The following is a 12,923-nucleotide window of genomic DNA, read 5'->3' on the forward strand; positions in this document are numbered from 1 at the left end:
ATTTCTTTTTCTCTTTTTTGGGGGGGGGTCTTAGTTTAAGGGGGACTATTAAAACTTGAAACCTGCCCGCTACAAAGCAGATACAGCAAAGTATTTAAAAAATATTAAATGTGAAATTAATGAAAAGTGGTAAGGGGCATGATACGGCACTTTAATTGAAAACGTACAAGCAGTGGCATCACAATGTTCAGACTCGCAAAGGTACATGATGTGAGATTTCTGCTATTTAAATTTTGTATTCAGGTTCATCTAAGCTGGTTTCAAGATTTAGCGACTATTGAATGGGGAAAAGAACCATTAGATTCAAGTTACGAGAGAGTTATAAATTAGTACCTAGGAGAAGTTTGCGCACACAGCCATTTATCAAGACCAAAGAAAAAAATTGGATATGCTAACCATGTAGTTTAAAATTAATGAAAGCCTTTTAAGAAGGTAGAAAACCCGAGCAATGGATGTTGGGAAGAATTTGCTGGGAGAAAAACAAGTATTATATCATAAGAGTTCATAGTGAGAAAGTGACTACCCTTTTGCAAACAGTAAAAGAAAATATTGAAGAAGAATCTATGATTTATTCAGAAATGTGGAAGGGTTATATAACCTGATGAGTTAACAACTGCAAGATTTGAACATCTCGAAGTTAACCACCAATGTAATTTTGTAATGAATTCTAGAGTTTATACCAAAAACATTGAATGATTCTGGGTTTCAGCCCAACTGCATAACAAAAACGCAATGGGGAACCAACCACATGCTACCACTGAGATTCATCGTATGGATGAATTTATTTAGTGTAGCTTTGTGGAGAAAAGGATACATTTGTTTCTGTCTTCAGTGCAATTAGAAATTTTTGGTCCATGCCAATGAGTATGCTTGGTGGGATTCTCTCCAACTTTTATGGTCAACGGAATTTTCTGTAAGTACCTTGAAAAATTGTTGTTTATTATGGAAAATTGTATACTTTAATGTTTTGTATGTATAAGAGTGAAATATGAAAAATTTAACTGTAAGACTCGAAACTTTATCTTATAAAACAAAATATCAAATTCTAATTAAATGTTTTACTTTCTACAGGAACTTAGTATGAAGTTTCGTGTTAAAACCATTTCTATCAAATCCCCAAAATCACATTCCAGGATATGTTTAAATTTTAGGTTATCTACAGCATGCATACATGAATTTAAAAGATGACCCTAGTTCTTAGGAGAGAAAGATTAATGATAATTATGACATGCAAGATGGTTTTTTTTTGGAATGAGTAAGCAAAAAATGAGCAATAAGCTTTCAAATTAGAGGACAAATTTAAGAAAGGGCTGTCATTAATTCCCATGTCCTTCCTAATGCTTGCCACAAGCCTTTCTATGTGTATGAGATGATGTTAAATAGTGCAGTTATAATATAAAATTTTGCTGCACTGTACAAGAGATTATTGCTCATATATTTTACAACAAAAATGTTCTGAATTTTCAAATTCAGTCAATATGACTTTAAATGTTTACAAATGTAATAAATTACAGAAATTTAAGTGCTGAAGGATTTTATACATGTGCCTAAAATTTGAAATCTTAGAAGAAAAAGTGTATGCAAAGAAAATATGCTTATTTTTCCAAATATAAAGATTATGGAAAAAAAATCTACCTCGCTTTAAAAACATTCTGAAGACATATTTATAATTTTTTAATTTATGAGAAAAGCTATCTATTTTTTTACGAATATCACAAATTTTTGGCACAGATTTTTTTGACACAAACTCAGCATTTTATTTTACACTATGTCACAAAAAAATATATGCACCCAATGAGCCACAATCACTAAACTCAGCAGGAATGTAGTCTGGGAAGAGATGTGCAAATGATTTAAATTTCAACACCAATGACACGAGGTTCACATTTGAAATGCACAGCCGGGAGAGTTTAACAGCATGATTGCTTGTGCCGTAGGGCTATTTAAACAAGTCTGTTGACTTGGATGGATGGTATTGTGACTAGAGATGCCTCTGAAATGGAAAACCATTCGGAGATGACTAGCCGATGCTGGCAGGGCCGGATTTACATATAAGCTACACAAGCTATAGCTTAGGGCCTCCACTTTCTTGCCCCCCAAATTAAAGAATAATATATATAGTATTAAAATATATTATAACAGACTTATAAAGGGCCTCATATCTCAAATAGCTTAGGGCCTTATTAAGTCTAAATCTGGCTCAGGATGCTGGTATCGGCTGCCGACATCCATTGAGATGCCTACCACTGACCCCACATCAACTGAATTTTTGCCAGACTTGGGCAAGTCTTAGTGTGAAGAACTGGAAGTGTGTGATCTTCTTCAGTGATGAATCCTAATTCAGTCTGAATGCTGATGTATTGCACATGCATGTGGAGGTGGCCAGGCCAGCGGTCCGATCCTGCATTTGTTGTCGAGCAACATATGATGATGACAGAATGTGACAAGTGATTTGTTGGGACACACCATCACCTCTAGTCATCCTTCAGAATATTGTTACCACTTGCAGTTACGTGGAGGATATTTTGATGCTGGTTGTACTGTGTTATACTATCAAGTTGTCCAGGTGCCATTTATCAGCAAGAGAATGCTCATCTACATATTGTGTGATTCTCCCAACAACGTCTTCAATATGACATACTCCTGTGGCCTGTCAGGTCACCAGACCTCTCACCAGCAGAGCATGTTTAGGACATGCATGGAATCCTGTAATATTAGCGAATTAACTGCACATTTGTAAAGATTATGGCATGATCTTCTGCAGAGGTTCATAGGTGACGTACTTGGTTTGTTGCGACGCCATGTTTTGGCTTGTATAGCTGCCAGAGGTGGCTATACTACTTACTGATTTGTAACCTTTTTCATGCCATAACTTATTAATAAATGAGTTTTGTTTTGAATTTGTAATCACTTGTTTATCTCCTCAGACAGTACATGCCTGTTAAGTTTCATGATAGTAGTTTATTTCCTTCTCTGAGCATATATATATATATATATATATATATTTTTTTTGTGAGAGTGTATATAACTAAATTGCTCCTTTAAATTTTTTACTGATATCACTATTAGAACTCTAAGGCTAGTTTTATGAATGTCATCAGCAAGAAATATCACACTGAAAAAGTTTCCCAGTATTTAATGTTCATTGCTTTGTTCTTTATATTCATGTAATTCAGGAAAGGTAGTTTGCAAACTGCTTTGAAATGTTAATTTTGATTGCTAAAATGTATGCAAAAATATTAAAAAAATTAAATAATATTAACGTAATGCTATTTTATGTGAAATTTTAAAAGTTATTCAAGGTTTCTTTAACTTATTAAAACCATTTCCTAATGTTTTCCATTTCCTAATAATTTTAGAGTATCAACAGTATGAAATGTCTCTTAATTCTAAAAAATATTAATAAAAATGAAATGGAACTTTTATTTTGCTGTCTTAACAAGCATTAAAATTTAAAATCATTGCTTTTTCCAAAACAAAATAAGACAGAACACACACACACAATCTGATCAAACATTTTTCAATTAATTCAAACTGTTTAGTATATATAACAAAAAGTTAAGTAATTCACAAATTGCTGTGAGATAACAAGAATTGCGTGAGTAATTCTAAAAAATTCTAACAAAAATTCTACTCAGTCAGTAATTCCACCAAACTTTGAGGGCAGTTGAAGACTGTGAAAATAGCTAGAGGAAGTGTTAGAGCAGGGTTCCCAACCCTATGCCTGTAGGCACCATGGTGCCTACCAATTGTTTAATGTGTGCCTGTCACTATACGATCACAATAAAAATGTTTTAATTTTGAATAAAATGTTTTCTCATTTTTAATGAAATAGAAATTGCGTCCATCACAGATACAACAAGGTTGCCACGCTACCTGGAAAACCGAAAAAAGTCAGGGAAATCGAAAATTGACCAAAAAAGTCAGGGAAGAATCAGGGAATTTAACAATTTTAGTCAAAATTTGAAAAAAATTAGGGAATTTCATAACGGCAATCCCCCCAAAACTGATTTTCGCACCAATGTTGACAGTGATCACGTTCTTGGGGAATTATGTATTGCGTGCTTGTCATTCGGGCAGCTGGCATAGAGCCAATTTTTGCGGCGCTAACCAGATTGTCTTTCAGAAAGGCAAAGAAAGTTTCCAGTATCTTTGTTTCCAGTAACCTCTTGAATTCAGGGGCTCGCACAAAGAATCGTATGCACATGTGGAACGGAAGAAAGAGATGAAGTTATGCCTCGTGGTTAAGAGAGCACGTTTTTCTGTTTTCAGTTAAAAAGTCTGGTAAGTTAAATTTTGTAATCTTTTACATCTTATTAATTTTTTTTAATGTATGTTTACGTAACACTCTATCGTATTTGCTTTTTAAAATGATAAGAATTCATGCAGTGCATTTTTAAAGTTAAAAGAAGTTTATTGTTGCTTTTTGAATCATATTTTGTGCAGTATTAAACAAATCAAATTGAACTGTTTAGCTTTTCAACATCGTTGGTGGCGTGTATTATGATTATTGGACTTTGAAATGACGCAAAAAAATCTGATACTTTATAATTTCATTAAAAAAATTGACTTTGTTTTGTAATTGGCAAAATATTCTTCTCCCCCCATTTTTTTTGGTTTTGTTTTGTTTTGTGTGTGTGTGTGTTCTGAATTCGGTTTTCCGTTGTTTCGATTTTTAAATAATTCGCATTTAAAATTTATTTTTGAGAAATAAACGACGATAAAACTTGTTGCCGAATTCAGAAACAAACAGTAAATATTAAAATGTTTGTCCCCTCTTTTTTTATACACTTCATGTTGTAAAAATCAGTAATCAATCCTGCTTTTGCTTGAAATTTCCAATTTTGCTGTGCCCTTCCTCCAAGCTCATACAAAACAAAATCTTTTAAACATTTTTTTTTTTTTTATAAATGCCTTGTTATTTTGGAGTAAATTAAACAAAATAATAACAAGTTATCTTGTCTAACCATTCAATATAACTATATTTGGCAAAATACCGTTAATTATTGTAATTCACTTTTTAATCTTCAATTAATTTATTTAAATGTTATTCATATCATTTAATGTTGCTTCATCCTTCTAAATTTATTTCTTATTAGTTAATACTTTCAAATTTCAGGCAATTTTCTGTGGCATACTCGTGAAACTAATTCTGGCAGTATGATAACATACCATTACGAAATCTAGTGCACATATTTTTAACTTATGTGTGTTGCTAAATAAGTATAAAATACTTGAATTTATTTAAAAATATTAAATAGATTTCTTTCTTTTTTTAGCTGCAAAATATCTGAAAAAAGACATATTTTAATCCAGGTTGGGCAGATTCTAGTCTCAATCCTCAGTGGAATCCATGGTTGCAACCTATCGAATTAGCTCCTAACATGGCAAGATGCACGTTTTGCCAACAAAATATCATGCTTAGTACCATGGGAAGGAAAGCAGTTACAAGCCACATAAACAGTGTAAAACATAAGAAAATCATTTTTGTGAAGATGAACTCTGAAAACTTAAAAAACTATTTCTCCATAGATAAAAGCAGTTCTGAAACACAGCAGTCTTCGGCACTAGTTGCTGAATCATCAAATTTAAACGCGTTCACACCTGAGGACAAAGTTTTTGCTGCGGAATTACTGTGGGCTATGAAATTTGTTTCTTCAGATGTTTCTTATAATGCATTTAATGCTGCTGCTGTTCTGTTCCAGAAAGTGTTTGATGACAGCAATAAAGCTAAAGCTATGACCCTGGGACATACAAAAATGTCATATTTAGTGTCATTTGGTTTAGCTCCATACTTCAAAAAGATGCTCATTTCTGATCTTAGAACACTGAATTTGTAATTTGCTTCAATGAAGCATTAAATAGAATTGTCCAGAGAGGCAAAATGGATCTTTTTGTTAGATTTTGGGACAGTGCGAGGAATGAAGATACCTCATATCAATTTTTTGGGGACATGTATCTGCCAATGACCTTCTGAGAAGTTTCTTTGAGGGAACCTCAGAGCTAGATAAAAAGAAATTGCTGCAAGTATCATTGGATGGACCAAATGTCAATCTTAAATTCCTCAGAGATTTGAAAGAAAATTTAGCAAATAATGATGCCTGCCATGTATTACATATTGGGTCCTGTGGTTTGCATGTTGTTCATGGTGCCTTTAGAGCTGGCCATAAAGGTACTGACTGGAATTTAAGTGCATTATTTAAAAATATGCATAGAGTATGTAAAGACAGTCTTGCTTGGCAAGCAGACTATATTGCCATCACTAACTGTACAACTTTTCCGTTGAAGTTTTGTGAAGTAAAATGGTGTGAAAACATACCTGTTGCTGAGAGAGCTATTGATATTTTTCATCATGTCAAAAAATATGTAGAATCATCCGAACTACCAAAAACTGTGTCATTCAAAAGACTGAGAGAAGCTGTTAAAGATAAGCTACTTTTGGCAAAAATCTCATTTTTTATTTCGGTTGCAGGAGTTAATTTACATCCATTTCTAAAGTCATTTCAGACAGCTGATCCTTTGTGCCCCTTTCTATATACAACTTTCCATAAGTCATCTTCTCTCCAAATTTGTCAAAAGAGATATACTGCGAGAGGCAAAAGCTCCTGAAAAACTGATAAATATAGATATTCTGGATGAAAACATTTATTGTAATGTTGCAGATATAGATGGGGGTATTGCTGCTGGGGCGAGTTTAGCTAAAAGTGGAGTATCTGATCTTAACAAAAGAGAATTCAGAACTCGGTGCAGAACATTTTTGGTTAAGCTGGTATAAAAAATATTTGAAAGAAGCCCATTGAAATATAGCTTAGTTAAATACATTTCTTCATTAGATCCTAAGCTCATTACGTCTAATGAATTTTTATGTGAGAAAAGGATGGAGAGGTTATTGCATATAATATATGAAAGTGAATGGATAAATTCCACAGTTTCAGATAAATCAAAAATGCAGTTTAAAGAATTATTATTCAGAAGTAAGGGTGTTTGGAAAGACACTTTTACTAATTATGCTTCAATGTGACTTGATCACTTTTATAAGGATTTGATTAATAACTCAGATTTTAAAGAACTTTGGAGTGTTGTAAAACTAGTTCTAATTTTATCACATGGCAATTCCACAGTAGAAAGTGGATTTTCAGTTAATAATGATATGTTGGTGAAAAATCTGCAGGAAAATTCTTTAACAGCAGTGCAAACTGTTTATGATGCTATAAAAGTAAATGGAGGTGTGATTAATATTAATGTAACTCCTTATATGTTATGATATGCCAGATCTGCTCGTGGTGCATATCACCGAGCACTCGAAGACAAAAAACTGTGTGATAATAAACATAAAAAATACTATTAGACAAAAGGAACAAGGCACAGATTAAAATTTTGGAGTCAAAAAAACAAAAATTGAGCAGAGATGTTTCTTCAATTGACTTGCAAATTGCAAAGTTAAAACAAGAAATCTAATTTGGTGCTTATTTTTCATTAGTATTTTTTCTATTAGTGTTTTGTTTAAATATATTAAATGTCATATTTTTAATTCTAATAAATATTTTTCATTTAACATATATTATGTATGCTTATATTAACAGTTTTGCATAAAAAATGCTTTTTTAACCTTTCAGAATTTAGCAAGTGTTGAAATATCACTGAAGTGATTGTTTGCCAATTATATATTATTTAATAGGATAGATATAAATGGGCCCCGCACTGCCATTTTGTGAACAATAACTTCCATTCCAGAATTTATGTATAATACTTTTTAATATCATTCATGACATAATTTTATTACAATTAATGGTGGAGAAAATCTTATGTTTAAAAGTTCATACATTGCATTGAAAAATCAATGAATTTCATTTCTGGTTTTGGTTTAGATGGAATGCATTGTACTTATTTAATTTCTTTTGTAAATGAAAGTTATTGGGGAAAATGGAAAATAACTCCTATTGTAGTCATAATAGTAATGTTATGGTAATATACTTTATATATATGTATATAAGTCATATGCAGTTAGCAAATTTTTGTGTTATCAAGTGGCACCACAATTAATTTACCTTTAGCACAACAAATGCACACTACATGGATAGACTGGAATTTTCTTAAAAACACTCCTGGAAAACCTGAAAAAGGGAGGGAATTTCGTTCTCCTGTTTGAGTGGCAACCCTGATACCAGCACAAAACAAAATGCAACCAATCTTTTTTTTTACGTGCATGTAATATTAACTCTTTCCAACTATAATTCACCTTGAAAAAATAAATGGTGCCCACCATCCAACAGATATTGTAGAATGTTCTCTTAGGGACAGAGAGGTTGGGGACCCTGTGTTACAGGAATTTATAGTGTCTGGGTATTAGCTCATAATTGCCAATACACCACATTGCCAACAATCAGTTGGCATTTTGGGGCAATGAAATGTCTTTTTGATATAAGCAAATTAATCAGTTTTTAATTAATTGATTAATTATTTTTAATTTCCTACACATATTATCTGACAATTAGATTACAAAATTGTATCACTCTAACACCACAGGTTATCTGTCTCTCCATATGAAGTCGTTTAAATAAGGCAAATGACATCTTTCAAACCAGTTCCCAGTTCTTATTCCAATACTTTGATGACAATTTTGTTAACACTATTTCTATTATTCAACCATTGTTACGTGCAGTTTCATTTTAGGAACATTGGAAGACTCGTAAATTTTTAGCAAAATAGAACGGGCCAGAAAATAATGGATTGCTTTTGATTAGTATCTCTATAAATCTAGTAAATACATGATATGAAATGCAGTAAAAATTATCTAGATAAGTGCTAGTATTTAATTAATTTGAAGTTGACATTAAATGGTAAACAAAAGAAGCCATCTTTATCCTGTATTAAACCCTCGCCTTCAAGAAGAGAGAGCATATTAAGCAGGAAAGGAAAAGAAAGAGAAAACTTATGTGTTTCTAAACTCTGTTTCTTTAAAATGTGCACTTCAAGATCTTAGTGGACCTTCCTTCATTCATGATTTTAATTTATGTTGTCTTCATTGTATATAAAGGATTAGGGAATTTTAGAAAATTAGCGAACTCGGCAGTCTTTGCAGTAGTTGTTACCATGATTATAAGGCTAGTTAAAAAGGGAAATATTTCCTTAAAGTGACTAAAGTAACAGTCTTTAGAAGAATACAAATACATTCACTATTGGTCATACAGTTATTATCCCAATGCAGTAACTGTACGTTTCTACCCCCATTTTGATGGAGCACATCCCAAAGGTTTCAAAAGGTCTTCCACTCTTCTTTTGCCACCAAACTACTGAAGATTACTTTCAGCTTGCCAGTATTTTGAGTGCTCTCCACGCCACATAGACGCTGACAAACATCAGTGCCTTCTCCAAAATTAGAACCTATGCCCATCAGTACAGCAGACAGTGTCACTGTCCACTACGCTAATCAGGGCAACTTAGGAAATACAAAAAAATTTCTAGAGCTGGCATAACACTTACATGGAAAGGACACATGTATCATTATTGGTGTTTACCAAAAGGTATTGATTTATGTCAAAGTACTAAATATATATTAGGTTAGCTATGGTTGTGAAGCCTCTTTTTTACATTTCTAAAGATAGGATTGATTGTGAGTGTTAAATCATATTCTGACATTATGGACTGATGTTTGCAAGTGAGTTTCACTTTAGTTTCCTCAAAGCTCACTTTGGCAGTGCATGTTTTGTGGATGATGCAGACACTGAGCAAGAAATCTTTATATGATTGCAACATAATGCAAAAAAATTTTGATGCAGTAAGTATTGGGACTTTTATGCACTGATGGAATGAGCTTTGATGTGAGTGGAGTTAATGTTGAAAAACAAAACTGATTGCTACATCAGTATATCATGCAGTTTTATTTTTATAATAATAGAATTTGTTTCTATAGCAGCAGAATTTGAAGAGTTTTATTCATTAACTAGTCTTCCTATGTAGCTTATTTTGTTCTTTTAATACATATTTAATCTGTCTGTTATCCAGTTTTATTTTAAATGCAGAATTAATAAATGTTTCTTTATTGCTAGTTTACCAGATGCATTGTAGATTTGCTTGTTACAACATTTCAAGAAGTTATTTTAGCAGAATGTCCAGCAATGATAAAAAATCATGAGGCAGAAAGTAAGTCTTGTTAAACTTACTTAGTTTAAAATTTAGTTTTAAAATTCATGTTAAGTAAGTTTAACAAGACTTACTTAACATGAATTTTAAAACTTTATTATCTGCATGTAGGTAAAAGCTTATTAGTTAACTGTTATCGTAATTTTGATAGCAGACAAGTGAGTTGAAAATTATTTTTTAGAAAAGGGCTGTTGTTTGTAAAAATATAATACATTAATCTTTAGTTTTTAATATTACTCTTTAATTTACATTATTCTTTAGTTTTTTAAATTCTTTAGTTTTAAAGAATGAAAATTTTGTGGATGTTTTTCTTTCTTCCAATTTCATTGTTTATTCTGTAGTTTTTAATTTAAAACGGAATTGCATTTCAGAGCTTCAGTTGATGTTCAAATTGATGGACAAAGCTTCAGATGGTATTAGTCCTATGCTAAGAGATTTAGAGCATTATATTATTAGTGAAGGTTTAGCTGAAATGAAGGCTGCTGCACCCATTATTACTCAGGTATTTATGTTGTGTAATTAATTGCATTATGTATTAATATTTGATGATGTTAAGCTCATTCGTATGGAATTTGACTCATAATTTATATGATTAATTAAGTGAAAAGAGTTATGGAAATTTTGGGAGAGAAGTTCCTGTTCCAATATTCTTTTTGAAATTAGTTAATTCAGATATTAGTTTCTAGCTATAGTATTGTATTCTATATCTTTTACTGATGGGATGAAATATTTTACTTAACTTACATTTTTTTTCAGAGTCTTTAATGATGATACCTTTTACAGTGCTTTTCAGTCAAAATAATGGCAGTATTTGAAATTTCCTTCAGAATTGCTAAAGAAATAGGAAGTTATCAAATTACATTAATCTAGTGCTAAACAAAGAAACAACCCATCCCTAATTCCTAGAAACTGTGGATTTGGTGTGAAAATCCCTGCATGTCAATTCTTTGGGGGAAGAAATAGGGATAATGTAATAAGACCAATTATTATATCCCACACCAAACACTGGCAATTTTCCTACTTCTGTTGGCCATCTGAGGAAACCTCCAATATTTTGCATCGAAAGCTGTTTGGATCAGTTCTTTGGGAAAGGATTTCAAGTTACATTTATCTAAGCTAGAAATAATATATGTAAATCAGAATTTAAAAAACAAAAGAAAAAAAAAGATTAATTTGTATGTAGGAAAATAGATAGATAAGGAGGCTGAAAATCAGTTAAATTTATATTGCTTTTATCCATGCATTAGTCATGATTGATTTATCATATTTTATGCTCTAAGTTAGTGTTTCTCAAACTTGTTTGGGTCACTGCCTTGAGTTTTTTGTGTTGATAAGGCCATTCTCTATCCTTTTTGTACATGATATATATATATATACTATATATACACACACATGTGTATGTGTATATATATGTATAAGTAAGAATGTTTATTATTATTGAGTGAGCTATGGAATTACACGAGGTGAGACCAAAAAGTAAGGTGACTGATGTCATAGTAATAACTGTATTATATATTTGCATATAAATACCAGAATATTATATATTTACATATAAATACCATTACATGTAAAATATTATATATTTGCATATTGTCAGAAGTGTATTGTAGGTGGCGGGATCTAGTTCCCGCTGTCTACAATACACTTCTGACAATGTTCATACAAGTTCTGGAAACTATAGTTTCTAGAAACTATCTAGAAACTTTATAGTTTAGTCCTTTGAGACTGTGTTAAGTTCCTTGGTAACAGCAGCTTGAATGTCTGAGATGCTTGAAAATCGGTGTCCCTTTAGTGCCAATTTCAGTCATGGAAAGAGAAAAAAGTCTGCTGGCACAAGATCAGGGGAATAAGGAGGGTGAAATAACTCCGTAACCTTTTGCTGCACGAGGAACCATCTAACACACATTGCAGTATGAGGGCGTGCACTATCATGCAACAGAAACCACTTGCTTGATGCAGGGAGATGGGGCCGAACACAACGAATGTGAGCCAGGAGGTGCTTCATAACATTTCAATAAAATTCACCTTTAACTGTTTGACCTTCCAGTATGTATTCTTTATTGATAATTCCCTGTGCTTTGAAAAAGGTAATCAACATTGTCTTAACCTTTGATTTTTTGGAGTGAAACTTTCTTGATTTCGGCGATAAGGGAGTGCACCATTCCATGCTTTGGCGTTTCATGTTTGGATCATACACAAAACACCACGTTTCATCTCTTGTGACGATTGATTGTAAAAATGTGTCATCTTTATCTTCTGCATTGATCAAGTCGCCACAGGAGTCCAATCGCCGCTGTTTTTGTTCATCGCTTAAGTAATGAGGGACAAACGTCGCACAAAGTTTTTGTTTACCCAAATCCTGCATCAATATTGTTCAGAAGATTTCATGAGGAAGATTCAGTTTGTTTGCCATTATTCGGATGGACAAACTGCGATCTTGCAGCAATAACTTCCTAACTCTTTCAACATTTGCTGTCAGTCTGCTCATCATTGGTCTTCCACTGCGATGTCATCCTCCATGCTTTCACAGCCTTCACGGAAAAGTTTGAACCACTGAAATACTATCTTGTGAGATAAAGTGTCTTCACTATACACACTTCGAAACATTTCCAAGGTTCATGTAGCAATTTTACCCATTTTAAAACAGAATTTCATTATTGTTTTCTGGTAAATTGTGCAATGCACTAACACTTTTCAGGTTTAAGTGACTGCACAAACAAACAGGAAACAAGAAACTTGACTGACTCTGAATTTCAAATGACCCTGAACTTCAACGTTGC

The 12,923-nt window shown here is 32.5% G+C and overlaps 1 protein-coding gene and 1 long non-coding RNA gene across 12 annotated transcripts in view; one reads left to right on the top strand and one right to left on the bottom strand.

Moving 5' to 3' along the window:
* The window catches only part of LOC146997278 (cullin-5-like), a 181,868-nt gene that overhangs the window by 129,697 nt on the left and 39,248 nt on the right, over positions 1–12,923 (top strand). For all 9 annotated transcript variants that reach the window (XM_085816266.1, XM_085816264.1, XM_085816262.1 and 6 more), the window contains 2 exons: positions 10,050–10,143; positions 10,515–10,645. In XM_085816266.1, coding sequence (XP_085672392.1) covers positions 10,050–10,143; positions 10,515–10,645 — 225 coding nt within the window. The remainder of the gene's footprint in view (positions 1–10,049; positions 10,144–10,514; positions 10,646–12,923) is intronic.
* The window catches only part of LOC146997279 (uncharacterized), a 240,487-nt gene that overhangs the window by 119,060 nt on the left and 108,504 nt on the right, over positions 1–12,923 (bottom strand). The window lies entirely within an intron of this gene.

This window comes from Stegodyphus dumicola, chromosome 5, assembly GCF_044657685.1.
Source record: "Stegodyphus dumicola isolate Sdum_Otavi_A_Nest chromosome 5, ASM4465768v1".
Classification (NCBI taxonomy): domain Eukaryota; kingdom Metazoa; phylum Arthropoda; class Arachnida; order Araneae; family Eresidae; genus Stegodyphus; species Stegodyphus dumicola.